The 15,026-nt window shown below is 36.0% G+C and overlaps 1 protein-coding gene across 1 annotated transcript in view; it reads left to right on the forward strand.

Annotated features, from left to right (window-relative positions):
* Positions 1-15,026, forward strand: part of CPLANE1 (ciliogenesis and planar polarity effector 1) — a 4,248,669-nt gene that overhangs the window by 1,494,074 nt on the left and 2,739,569 nt on the right. The window contains exon 13 of the mRNA XM_044076333.1: positions 863-943. Within this exon, the coding sequence (XP_043932268.1) occupies positions 863-943 (81 nt within the window). The remainder of the gene's footprint in view (positions 1-862; positions 944-15,026) is intronic.

Consider the following 15,026-nt stretch of genomic DNA (forward strand, 5'->3'; position numbering starts at 1 on the left):
GATATCTGTTATGGTGTATCTGTTTATTGCTATTATGTATGTCTGGAATTTTTATCCGGTTCTAAATTTAGCCTTCCTTGGAGGGCACCTGGCATCTGGGGCAAGAAACACTGAGGAAGATGGCGTCGGCTGATGCTTTTATACCCCAGCCGCTCTGACGTCGGGGAGGAGGCGACATCAGCCGACGCCGGACCCAGACTTTGGAATCCGGCCGACCGAGGGCTGCCTGAGGCAGGACAACCCATATGTAAGGACTGCAGTTGCATATCTATTGGACATCTACATTTGTGGTAGGTACAAAACTGTACTATTTTTGGGTGAGCAGATTGGATTGACTGGGGAGATGATTTTTTTGAGTTATGATACAGAATCGGAATTGCCTAGACATTGTAAAGCCTTGTTGAGTCTAATTGTGGTGGGTGCCAAAAAAGCAATTACTAAAAAATGGAAATCAAAGCCTAAACCAACTTTATTAGAAGTAGTGAATATAGTAACTGATATAAAACAACTGGATTTGGGATCTTTAGAAAAGAGAGGGAGCAAACTACATAGGAAAAATGGGAATTGTGGGAACAATATATGCAGAGCAGGAACGATATTTAAGAGGCAAGATTTGAATGAGCCATATAATGCTTAACTGACAATGACTGGGTAGATTACAAGTGGTATATACTGTTTGCAACTACAGTTGTTTCAGTGGTGTCTGTGATGCATGCTATTTGCAACTAAAGTGGTGTCATGTTGTTTGGTTTTCATTTATATAAATGTAAGATTGCCTATGTCATATGTGCAAATTTATTAAAGATGTTTGTTAGGGAAAAAAACAGGTGTATTGATTGTCTGGTAATTTTTTTCCTCTTAGGTGAGGCTCATTTTCTTCAGGGTTTGTACACTGAAGCGGTACAGATGTGGAAACTGGCACTGCAGAAGGAAACTGGAAAAGGTAACAGAAAAAATTAACCATGTTAAAAATATTATAGTGGGTTATTTTCATGTTGTTTGGATTTTTAGTGTTTTCTCTAGAAAAATGAATTATATAAAACTTTTCTTTAACTATCCCCTTGTTACCTGGGACTTGTCCAGTTCTCTTCCTGTAACCCTTTGGTTCATTTGATCCTCCAGAGACAACAGCCAGGCATTCCCAGAACTGGTAAGAGCCCTAACAACAACTTGTTCCTGTCTAGGGAAGCCTATCAGCTAATCCATTTCCCTTTGAGTTCAGGGTTTGAAGTTGTGCAGGCCAAATGCTGGTTCTGAGGAGGTCCATACCTAACCCCTCCCCGTAGGTGTCTTACTGACTTATGCTAACTGCATGGTGGTGGAGAGACAAGCATGTTCTCAAAAAAAAAAAAACTGCATAGCTCAAAAGTGTGAGTGCCATTTCTGCATGTGGGTGTGCCAGGCCTCTTCCAGAAATGAGAGTCTACCTACTGGTAGGCATCACTAATGTATTAGGATAAGCCACAACCTTCCCTCAGGATGAGCAAGCTGGCACTGGCTGCTAAAGCACATCTTCCCCCACCATAGTCCCTCCAGTGTCTGTGCCAGCAGACAAACAGGTGGTTGCTTGGGTCTTAGTCAATGCTTCATCCTTATGTGCCATGGGGTCATGCTATGCAGTTTAGGAAATCACTGTTATGATTAGACTCAAGGGGGATTTTCTTTAAACATTTCCATTAAATCATCACATTTTAAATGACAACATGAGTTTACATACATTAACAGAAAAGAAACCAAATCTAGTAACTTTCCATTGTTATTGTCATGTGGTACGTTTCCTTTTTAACAAATTTCATTCACTTCAGCATTACATAAATTGCTCAGCTCCTGCTTTCCCTTACACAACTTGTTCTTTTAGAACATTAATATACATATATCGTTCTCACAAATTCCATTTATTTTTAAGAAATTTGGTGATTCTCTTTTCTAAAGATCCTTCCGCTAGTTTTTTTTATTTCCCTTGCAATATTCAGTACTTCATTTACAGCTGCTTTTTTTTTTTTTTGCAGGCAATATTAGGATTAGTAAAACCTTATGTGTAAGCAGTTCTGATCCTGTATCCCACCTCAGTAGAATTTCCTTAGTTACAACCATGTATTTCCCAACATTTCCATCAAAGTGCTATATAGGAATTTTTAAAAAAAATGCTAACGCATTATATTTACAAAAACATGAACATCATCCCTGTTAACTCTTTCTTCTCACCTTCAGCCTTACCTAATTGGTATATAAAAATGTTGGATGTGTGGAAGCCTTACTGAATTCCTCCCATCATTCTTTTATAAATTGCATTTCAATTCTTTTTCCAGTCTTTTCTAACCTCCTCTGATTGATTCTTATAGTTACCATGAAATATTTTATACAGCCTAGTAATGGTCCCCTTTTTAACAGTGGACTCTGTTCTAAACTCAAGAGCTGGTCTGTCATTTAACACTCCCCTATTCCTGCCTTTTTGCTTGTACTTCCCTGATAGGGAAGAAAGTCTCTAACCTGCAGTCCAAATTTCTGCTTGGAATCATCCCATTCTAGTTAGGGTTGCCAGCTTTTCATGTCTAAAATTCTGGACATGTACATGAAAGAAAAATGCATATAATTTTGGTACCGATGTCCTTTCCCATCAGCCATTCCAGTGTCCCATTACTTGGCTATTTCTCCATTTCTTCCAAGTTGCCATACACGCTGTTCAAAACTCTCAGTGTGCATACTGTTCTCTGCTTTACTTCTACAATGATTACAGATATTTGGATTTAATTTAAAACTTTTATTTCAAATTTTGTAAAACAAGCGCTGATAGACGTTTGCTAAACAAAGTAATACAGTCACAATGAAAACTGACTTAACATTAAAACTTTTCTACCTTTGAAACTCACATTCACTGAAACAGCATTGAAATCCACATGCAAAGAAAATGCATCTCGCCAGTGCAGATTAAGTTTACCTTTGGGCTGTTTTCAAATCATAGGCCCCTTGCACACATTTTTAGGACCATGCAAAAGTTCTTTGCTTCACCTTCCTGATTGTAGTAAATTTTAATGTATAATAATCAAATGATATCCCTTGCATAATACAGCAGCACTTGTTAGAACGTGCTTTAAATGTATAGTTTTGAACATTTTTCCAGTAAGCAATGAAACAAAACATATTAACCAATAATGACAAAACTGCCCAGTTGAGAAGATGTCAACCATAAAATGCCATTCAAACGTCTGTCATTACAATCCACCAATGTCTGTCAATATGCACAATCTCTGCAGAAGTAAAAGTCATCTGAGTAATTCCACATTAAAGCGATCTGTAATTAATGAAAAGGTTGCTGCTAGCAAACAACTTTATAGTTCAGTGTTTCATATAGATATTCAGGGCCTGCTGCCCTTGAAGAATAAATTGCCTGTGTTACATTAAAAAAACTGTAAGCTGATAATAATTGCAATAAAAAATGGATGGCAAACTGAAAACAGGTTCATTAAGTTCCTAAGCAATATTGAAGTCTACAAAAGAAGCGCTTGATGGTTGAGATAAAAGATTATCCGCCATCCTGAAGAAAATCTTGTTTAGCTGCACTCTGAAATTCAAGTCTGAGAAGCACAGTACTTTCATGATTTAGTTTATTTCAAATAAAACAAAGCAACAACCTAGCAGGATTCAGCACAATACATATAATGCAATTCTTCTTTCATTACATTTGTGTTGGCTTCCATAAAATGCCCCAAATACCAAGCTTCTTTGCCAGCTGTTGTCACAAAGTGATTCAGAAAAGCTTCTGCTAGAGAGGAACATTTCTCCTTGATGAGTATTTACAATACAACACAGTTTCTGGTTCAGTAGCAACATTTCTCCTTGATGAGTATTTACAATACAAACTGATTATAACACACCAAAAAGCTTATTATAAAGCTTTCGGGTCTCACACCCTTCATCAGTACAAATAAAATGAGCACATTCTGCATTTAAATAGGAGATTAAAATCAAATCACATGCTTCAGCTCACCCCTTTACTCATTCAGCAATCAATTCTTAAAAAGACATACATTAAAAAAACCTTTAAAACACATTTAAAAATACAAAAATGAAATATTCACTTATAAACATTTCTATTATCAGTTCACTTTTACAGCAGAACAAATAAGTATTGTATTTATATTCCATAACAATTCACAACTTCTCTCTATGTCTTTTAATCTAAACTGGCTTTAAACTAATGGCATTATTCAAACCAGGAAAACAGTCTGCCTGCAATCTAACTATCCATTCAAACTCTTTAAGTTCTAGAAAATTATTCATATCCCCTTTTCTCAGACCTGTTTGTATTATATCCAATATTCTAAATTTAAAAGTGTGCTGCTCTCCCTTATCTTGAACATGTTTACTTAATGCATTTGTTGCAACACTTCTTCTTATATCAGATTTATGTTCTATAATCCTTTCTTTAAGCTTCCTAGTTGTCTTACCAACATAGAACGATGAGCATACTGTGCAGGTTGCCAAATATACCACTTGTAACGTATTGCAGTTTGTCAGTGCTTTCATCGTAAATACTTCTCCCGTAATGGGATGTTTAAAATAATCTGTACCTTCATATAAGTCATTACAACAAGAGCAATTGTAGCATTTTCTTGTTCCTGCTGTTGTCTCTAATTTAACTGTAATTAATTTTAAGTCTTTATAACATAATTTTTGTTTTAATGTTTGTGAATTCCTATACGCATATCTTGGCCTTTCTCCCACTATTCTAACTATTTCTGGCATTGCCATCAGTATAGGTCAATGTCTTTCTATTATTTTACAAACACTATAAGTATTCAAATTAAAAGTAGTGAGGTACCTAACCACGTTATTACCCTTGTTTATATTGTCCTGATTTTTTATAAGTCCCCCTCTTAGTATTGGCCTATATCTATCAGCCCTTTCTTTTAACACCTCTTCATGTACCATACTTATAATTTGTTCAGAGTATCCATTATTATAAAATTCCTGCTTCATACTATTTATCTGTTCTCTAAAGTAGCGATGGGTACCCCAGTTGCTAACACATACGCAAACCTAGTTTTATATGAATGGGAGAAAGAGGTAATATTAAATAAAGATTTTCAGTTAAATGAGAAAATACTTCTCTATAAAAGGTTTGTGGATGATTGTTTCTTGTTGTGGCGTGGCTCACAGTTAGAGCTAAATGAATATTTACAATATTTAAATAGATCAACACATTTTCTGAAATTTAAAATGGAAGCATCAAATACTAGTATAAATTATTTGGATGTGTGTTTATTTAAAAATGAAGGTATACTCGAATCTACAGTACATAGGAAAGAAGTAGATGCCTCAAGGTACATTAACAGAAATAGTATGCATGCCCCCCACATATTTAAAGGAATAATTAAGCCGCAGTTTATAAGAATAAGTAAATTGAATACGGTAGAGAGCTACTTTAGAGAACAGATAAATAGTATGAAGCAGGAATTTTATAATAATGGATACTCTTTTATGTTATAAAGACTTAAAATTAATTACAGTTAAATTAGAGACAACAGCAGGAACAAGAAAATGCTACAATTGCTCTTGTTGTAATGACTTATATGAAGGTACAGATTATTTTAAACATCCCATTACGGGAGAAGTATTTACGATGAAAGCACTGACAAACTGCAATACATTACAAGTGGTATATTTGGCAACCTGCACAGTAATGCTCATCGTTCTATGTTGGTAAGACAACTAGGAAGCTTAAAGAAAGGATTATAGAACATAAATCTGATATAAGAAGTGTTGCAACAAATGCATTAAGTAAACATGTTCAAGATAAGGGAGAGCAGTACACTTTTAAATTTAGAATATTGGATATAATACAAACAGGTCTGAGAAAAGGGGATATGAATAATTTTCTAGAACTTAAAGAGTTTGAATGGATAGTTAGATTGCAGGCAGACTGTTTTCCTGGTTTGAATAATGCCATTAGTTTAAAGCCAGTTTTGATTAAAAGACATAGAAAGAAGTTGTGAATTGTTACGGAGTATAAATACAATACTTATTTGTTCTGCTGTAAAAGTGAACTGATAATAGAAATGTTTATAAGTGAATATCTAATTTTTGTATTTTTAAATGTGTTTTAAAGGTTTTTTATGTATGTCTTTTTAAGAATTGATTGCTGAATGAGTAAAGGGGTGGGCTGAAGCATGTGATTTGATTTTAATCTCCTATTTAAATGCAGAATGTGCTCATTTTATTTGTACTGATGAAGGGTGTGAGACCCGAAAGCTTTATAATAAACTTTTTGCTGTGTTATAATCAGTTTGGAATATTTTGACAGTGGCACCATTATTGTCTACTTATTTACAATACAACACAGTTTCTGGTTCAGTAGCAGTGATGAAAGCTTAGTTTGCTGTGCTCTGCATCCCCCCTAATGCAGGAAATATATATTTCTAGAGTTCTTAATAAGCATCCATAAAGGGGGAGATTTAATGTAAACAATGTGCCAACTGAGATCTTAACACAATATTCCCTTCACCTTGATAAACTAATAACAGACAGATGGCAAATGTATGTATTAGCCAAGTATACAGCTTCCTAAATGCTAAAAATCTGTCTAATGATAAAACTGTCTGCCAGGCAATTAGTTAGCTTTTAGCAGTTCACATAGAATGAACAGAAGTTACAGAAATTTGACCCCTTAAATAAATATGCCGAACTCTAGTTTAATGCAGTCTAGGCAATGAAAGCATCGTTGAAAAAACTTAATAGAGTAATACTATGCCTGGGCACTGCTTCATATTTACAGAACAATGCCACTGTGCCAAGTACTGATCTGTTTTGCACTTTTCAGCCTAACCTGCCCCTGAAAAAAATATATAGTCATGTGTATAATGGATGTTAGCCAAAATCACGGTAGTCACAAACAAACAATTTTAATGAAGCTTTCGGGTCTACACCCTTCATCAGCACATAAAATCACCTTACATAAGTTGCATTTAAATAGAGGAAGCACTGAAAAACACATGATCAAGCCAGCCAACCAGATACAAACCAAAATTAATTATGCAAATAATTTAAAATGCATCACACCCAAAACTCTTAAAGATGTTTTACTTATATTAATAAAAAACTATTTTATATAGATTAAATATAGTTACATATAGATAAATCATTCATATCAAATAAGAACTTTTTTAAAAAAACTTTTTTTAAAAACTTTTTAAAAAGGTAGCAGCTCAAAGTTAGCATCATAAATTCTCCCTCTGACGCTTAATCAAAACTGGTTTGAGACTTACTGCTCCATTATTTGCATAATTAATTTTGGTTTGTATCTGGTTGGCTGGCTTGATCATGTGTTTTTCAGTGCTTCCTCTATTTAAATGCAACTTATGTAAGGTGATTTTATGTGCTGATGAAGGGTGTAGACCCGAAAGCTTCATTAAAATTGTTTGTTTGTGACTACCGTGTTTTTGGCTACTTTTGGATGAACAGTGACTTAGTGTATCTTCGTGGTATAATGGATGTTAGCTCAGGTATGAAAGGATTAAGAGGTGAACCTCTGCCTTCATGAGCTAAACCCAAGTTAAAAGTATGTATGTATGTGTGTGTGTGTGTGTGTGTGTGTATATATATATATATATATATATATATATGTGTGTGTGTGTGTGTGTGTGTGTGTGTGTGTATATATATATATATATATATATATATATATATATCTATAGAGAGGGGGGGGCAGAATCAGTTCACTTAGTGAAGTAATAAGTCTTATATTTAGTGATGAATTGCTGGTTGTTCTACCAACATATACATTCTGTTAGACCACAGAAAGTCCAAAGCTGCAACAATGGCTTCTTAGTATAGTGAGACCATTTTTTTCACCCCATTGTGTCAGATCTGGAACATCAGTCCTACTCAATATGAATATCAAGAAAGTGACATGAAAGGGGAGCAACCTGGGTGGCCACATAGAAAAGCACACATACAGACATGTTAACCACAGTATATTATGTATGCATGTGAATTAGTCTGCTGAGTTAACAAGTTGTACAGATCAGTAAACTGGTCTGAGAATCCTTTTCAGCCATGTCCCAAGCTAAATAAGCAGATACAAAAGAATGTTAACAGCTATATTACATATAGTGCATTTACAACTGGCTTAACATGCACAGAAATAAACCTTATATCTAAGGTATACAGCTATATAAGCAGCAATGTACAATAACTAAATTATGTACATTTATGGAAAAAACTATTTACAATGTCATATGATAGCATGGGAATCACAAGTAAGTTATGTAGTCAGCTTTGCCCCGCTGTACCATTTTAGTAATGGGTGCTAACTCTCTAATGCTGCCCCTTTTCTCAACCTACACCTTACCTTCAAAAAATCCATCCCATAACACTGCCACTACACAAGACAGACTTGGACACACAAACAATACTATATCTTATCCCCTAACCTAACTCTGACGTTAACCCTAAAATACACAAACTCGCACACATAAATATATAACCTCTACCCCTTTACTCATCCTCGATCCTAACCCCTATCTCACATACACATGCAGAAACCCTCTCCCCCATCCAACCTCACTTATCAGCATTTCCACTGTGTGGCTAGCTGTGCCATTGACCCATTGACATTAAGTCACACCCCCGGTGTTTGTTGAAGAAATGGCATTCACCAGAATCATAAAATCAGATACATGAATGTGCACATTCATCATAATGTCTTCTGACATGATCCCACTGAATACTGGTTTGGCAACCATCATCTTTATAGAGAGAGGGGTGTGCTTAAATTGTCTGTCAGTATGTGATGCAACTAGATTTGATTAGTAACAGCATCCACAGGCTTGTCAGACTTGTACTTTTGGATACATTACATTTGTTTAGCACCTGTTACTAGCATTTGTCAGAAGTTTCCATGAATAATACTGAAATGCATAATCTAATGCAACAAAAATGTTCTACTTAATCACTTAACTGAAAACTTGAGTAAAACAGCATCATGACTAAAAATGGTATCATAATTTATTAGCCTTCTGTTTCAAATACATTTAATATTCATGGAGTCCTTCAGACCTAGTATCTTTATTGCTTGCAACTTTAGCCACTAACATGGCTACTTAATATCAAATAACAGTACCATGAAATATTACTGTATAGCTAGGAATTCCACATTCTGCTTCCTCTATATGTATGCAAACAGACTGTGGAACGAGTAGGTAAAACTGCAACATTTTATAAGTACCTAAACCATATTTGAAACGTGTCCCTTTGTGGTCCACTGCACAGTTTAAATGTCTTCAAGAATTCAAATTCCATGTGTGCAGAAGACAAAGTCATAAGCAATCAGTCACACAGAAGCAGAGGACTGTTTTTGTCTTCTGCGTCTGTGTGCAACCAGACGCAAAGGGTGTTAAAGAACACCCTTAAAAAAGTAAATTTTTTTTTTAATTTAAAAGAAAATTAATCTCCTGGCATTTTTTTCTGGACAATTTGCTGTCCTTTCCGTTTTCTGGACAGTACTCCTTAATTTTGGACAGTCTATAAAAATTCTGGACATTTGGCAACACTAATTCTAGTGCCTTTCCCTACAGATTTATTTGCTCCCAATACCTTGGCTTCTTTGCAGATTTCCTCAAGTAAATTCCAACCCCATCTTGACAGTGTTCTCTACCTCTACTTGCATTCATTCCTGTTGCTAAAATCTCCTTTCTGCATTTTCACCAATCTTAGAGTACTTTCTTCTACTTTATGCATTTAATATTCTGTATGGTGGTTATTCTGTTTACGGATTTGCATCCAAAATCCTAGTCTATCTTTCTGTCTCAGACTCCACTTGTTTCACCATCATCTGTTTCCACTTCAATTTATAACCTTCTGTTTCAGTTTAATATATCAGCTTTAACTGCAAAGTTCCAAAGTATCCCTTCAGATCAGATAGCCTTAACCCCATTGTTCTATGAAGAGAATCAGTTTTATCCCTCTTAACTCTTGTTCCTTCCCAAATAAATTTCTTCAGCTCTTTATTAATTACTTTCCACAACTTCTCTTCTGATTATTAAAAAATGCCTGACCTGTATATAGGACTAATGGGACAAAAACATTTTCACTGCTTGTATCTTACTAAAAATATCCAAAATCAAGGATTTCCAGCTACTCAGTTTTTGTATTATCTTTTGTTTAGTCTCCTCCCTCAAACTCTTAACTGCCATAAAGAATCACTTTTTATCCACACACTTGAATGCTTTATCTTGTCACATCCCCCTAGCTATAGGTATTACTGAACCAATTAATGTATTGATACAGAATGTATTGCCATGGCCTTTGTTTTATCTCCATTTATTTTATATCTTGAAAAGACTAGAATCTGTATCAGAATGTTCTGCAACACTGAAATGCTGTTTTCTGGATCTGTTAATACCTTTATTGAATTATCACTTAAGACATAAGAAAACATGCATTTATATAAAAGGAAATAAAGCATATTAATATATTTCTAGTTACAAACATTATACATCACATAATTTTTTTTATAACTGTCATCAGTCTAGCATTGCATAAATTACTCAGTTCCTGCCTTCCCTTAAATATCACTTCTCCTCCAAAACATTATTCTGCTTGAATTGCTCCCACAATTTCCATTTTTTCTGTGTAATTTGCTGCTTCCCTTTTCTAATGATCCCACTTCCATTTGTTTTATCTTTGTTACAATATTCATTAATTCCAATATAGGTGGTTTAGAATTTGATTTCAGTTTTCTAGTAATTGCTTTTTTGGCAGCCACCAGAATTATGTGTGGGCAATTCAGGTCTTGTTTCTCAGCCCAAAAAAATCATTTAGATTAATTGATTCATAGATTGCTGCTGTGCTAATGACCTGGGGGGGCTTTTTTAGCCCAACCTAGATTTCTTGAAAGAATAATGATATCCTGTATCGAAATAGGACATTGAGGGCCAGGCATTTGTAACCTACCTCTGTCTGTAAGGGACATGGATGCCAGACCCAGTGTAAACGTCCGATTCCCCATCCACTGGTTTAGGTTGTGCTTAAATTGGGTAATAGATGAACTCAGCTTCACATTGGTGGGAAGCCTGTTCCACCACAGGAGAGGCAGTCTCTGCCTTTGTTAAATCCATTTGCTCACCCAATATTTCTGACAGAGTACTTCGTAGGGAATTTTTGAACTCTGCCCCTCATTACACTCCAGAACATAAGGTTGCAGTTACCCCCCCCCCCAACATACCTCTCACGTTTGCCATCTACCTAAGGAAAAAATTATTTGCGGTCTACTTGAGGTATAAAAATTACCTATGCAAAGAGGTATAAAAATTACCTATGCAAACACTTACAAGCAAAACTCCTAAATCTTCTAGACTTGGTCTCTTACGTGGGAACCATACATATATCCTCCCATTGTTATCTTGTGAATTGCTTATCCAGTCTCTCTTCCCAGTCTTTTTTAACCTCCTCTGATTGATTCATATAGTTATCTTGCAACATGTTATATGCCTTGATAATTATCCCTGTTTTAACAGCAGCTTTTGTTGTAGATTCAACTGAAAACTACCAGAGTAGGCCTTTCACTTAGGATTCCCTTATCTGTTTCTCTTTGCCTATACATACTCTCAGTCCCTGTTAGTAAAGGCAGTCTGTAGCCTGCAGTCCAAATGCCTTCTTGACCTCTTCCCGTTCTAGTACCTTTCCCTCTCTAGTTATTTGCTCCAAGTACCTTGGTTCATTTGCCAGTTTTTTCCAATAAATACCAGCCCCCTATTGCCTATTCTTTATACCCCTAATTGCAGTCATCCCTATAGGCAAAATCTCCTTTCTCCATTCTTATGTTGGCTTAGTTCTTAGAGTTCTTTCTGCTACTTTATGAATATAATGTTCTGCATGTTTGTTGTTATTTTCCTTAAGAATCTGTATCCAAAATCCCACTCTCTTTTATTTCTTGAATTTCCTCAATTTCATCATCATCCTTATCCAGTTTGATTTATAGCTTTCTGCTTGTGTTACATATATATATATGAGCCTTAACTATGTAGCTCTGAAATATCCTTTCAAATCAGGTAATCATAAACCACCTTCTCCTGCTGGAAGGATCAACTTATCATACTTTATTTTTCTGACACCTTTATTGAATTATCACTTGTGACATAAGCCCTACTTGATCCTTGCCCTCTTCCCCCCAAGTAAGTTCCTTCAACACTTCATTACTTACTGCCCGCAACTTCTCTTCTGGTTGATAAAAATATGTCTAAAACTAAAGGGATTAAAAACATTTTCACTGCTTGTATTTTGCTATCCATATCTATAAAAAGGCTTCCAGTTTCTCGTTTTTCTATTATCTTTTTAGTATCTTCCCACATATCCTTAGCACCATAACAGAAACCTTTTTAATCCATACTCCTGAATATTTCATTTTTTTCATATCCCCATAAATATAGGTGTTGGTAGACCAGTTCATGTGTGGTTACATAATTTATAGGTGTAGCTTTTGTTTTATCTTCATTAATTTTATATCCCGAAAAGACTTGAACCTGTCACAAGGTGTTCCACAACACTGAAATATGCTTTTTTGTTTTTATCAGATACAAAATTATATCATCTCTAAGTAACAACAGCTTTTCTTGATTACCATGCCAATTATATCCTTGAATTTTTGAGTCCCTTAATCTTAGGTTGTCAGTTTTCACTTTTTTCTCACTGATGGATTTGGATCTGAGCCCTTGGATCCGGCTCAGCTGTTGCAAAAACTCGAGGCATCCGAGAAAGCTGTTGGGCACCCCCCCCTACCCATAATGTACCTTCCCCCATTACCTTTGATCTCGTTTGTCGCTTTTGCAAAGACGTGATTACCGTACAGCTCTGGGCAGTTGAGTGTTTAGCAGTTAAATTCTTTACAGTTTACTTACATTTTCTTGGGGTTTTGTTTCTCTTAAGGGTATCTATACTGTATTTCTTTCAGTTTTCTTCTTGCCTTTAGGTAGTTTCTTTCTGCCATAGTTGGTGATATTCCCCCTCTTTCTACCTACCATTCTTGGTAGTTCCATTCCCTATAAAAAAAAAAAAAAAACTTTCTCTGTTTTGTTATTTTCTATCCTTTTCTATTTTTTTTTTCCCCGTGGCTGTCTTGAGTGTGCATGTGGGTGTGTCATCATATCAGACAGACCTGAAAAGCCATTAAGTTTTAAAAAAATGTACAAAATTTGGCAAGAAAATGTCGATGAGTGATGCACGTAGTCTGTGTGTATACTGTTTGGGCCCCCTCCACCTCCAGGAGGACTGATCAGTTTTTCATGCATTTAGCCATTGGGCCCTGGTTGAAACCAAGAACAAATTGATGCTAAAAGGAATGCTGACCTCTCCTTTTGCTGAGGCTGTTGCTGGACCCGAGAAACAAACTCCATTGAAGTCTACTCAGCCCAGCCTAGCGTCTTCATCCAGACATGAAAAACATTAAAAAAAAAAAAAGACATTCGTCAGCTCCTAGGGATCTCTTGGAGCTGACACAAAAGAAATCCAAATTGTTAGATCTGATAGAAACTCCGGATCTGAGAATTGGGAAGGCTGGTACTTCAAAGTCATCTTTGGAGCAGAGAAGTCATCAGCTCTGTGAGGATCAGATTAGAGGCATAGTCCGATCTCCATTGAAGAGCCTAGGTGCTCTCTCTACCTCTCTCTAGAGTGGGTTACCTTGAGGATACCTTTACCCATCTTTTCTCGGTCACGATCTTCAGCCTGTCCATCACATTTGACAAGTTTGATGGTTCTGAGGAATATCCTTCTATGAGCTACCCTAAGAAAAATGTAGCTAGGGACTCTGTTCTATCAGTGAGGATAAAGTGAAAATTGACCGCATCAGATAAAGAAGTTATGTACTCACTGTAACATTCCATCTGTGTTGTCCATTTTCACTTTTTCCTCACAGCCCATCCTCCAGCCCCTGTCCATGTATCCTGGAAGGACGTGATGCTCTAAATTTTGTTTAAATTGGTTCTCTGATAGCTCCAGGAATAGCTTCAGTTTAATAGATATATGTAGATTCCTGTTGGTATGTACTGCGTATGTCTTCTAATAGCTATTTTTTCCTGGCAAACAAGATCTGAGGTAATGGGGGAAGGTGCATTATGGATAAGGGGAGGTGCCCAAGAGCTTTGTTGGTTGCTATTTGCTTTGGCAATGGCCAATCTGTTCCAAGGGCTTAGATCCAAACCATTCAATGAGGAAAAAGTGAAAGTGGACAACACAGATGGAAAGTTATGGTGAGTACATAACTTCTTTTTTTTTTCTTTGCCACTGGCTCTAAATATAAAGCAAATGACAAAGGAGAAAGAGGACACCCCTGTCTGGTTCCTATGTTCAGACATAATTTATCAGAAATGAACCTTCCCAGTTTACTTTTTGCCTCTGATCCCTCGTATATCCTCCTAATTAACCTTCTTAATGTATCAGAGAATGCAAATGCTTCCTTCCATTGCCCTACTCATAACATCCCCGCGTACTCTGTTGAATGCTTTCTCTGCAGCAAGACCCACCAAGAATGGCATTTTCTTATACTCTGCTTTCCTCTGGATCATCATTTTTCTGTTAATGTTGTCAAATGTTTGCCTTCCCTCCACAGAACCACATTGATCCAGATCTATCAATTTTTGGAACACCTTTGCCATTCTTTTATGTATTATAGACATAAATGCTTTATAATCATGGTTTAAAATTGAAAGAGGCCTGCATGTGACCATTACAGCTTTCTTCCAGGATGCTGTTGCTTAAAGTACTTATACAAAACCTACCAGATCTTTGTCACATTTTTCCCTCCTAGCTTCCAAACTTCCACAGGAATACAATCTGTTCCTGGATATTTTCCTGCAGATTGATTGTTCATCACTGTTTTTATCTCATCTTCTCCTATCTAAAGTGTTACTTGCTGAGCCTCATCTACTTCTTATCTTGGCATACTTAATTATTCCATAAGTATTTCCATTGGTGCTCTTTCTTGATTTCCAGATTTCTGTGATTTCTACAAATGTTCATACAATTTCCAA

Source organism: Protopterus annectens, chromosome 1.part0, assembly GCF_019279795.1.
Source record: "Protopterus annectens isolate FY-2018-M chromosome 1.part0, PAN1.0, whole genome shotgun sequence".
Taxonomy (NCBI): Eukaryota; Metazoa; Chordata; order Ceratodontiformes; family Protopteridae; genus Protopterus; species Protopterus annectens.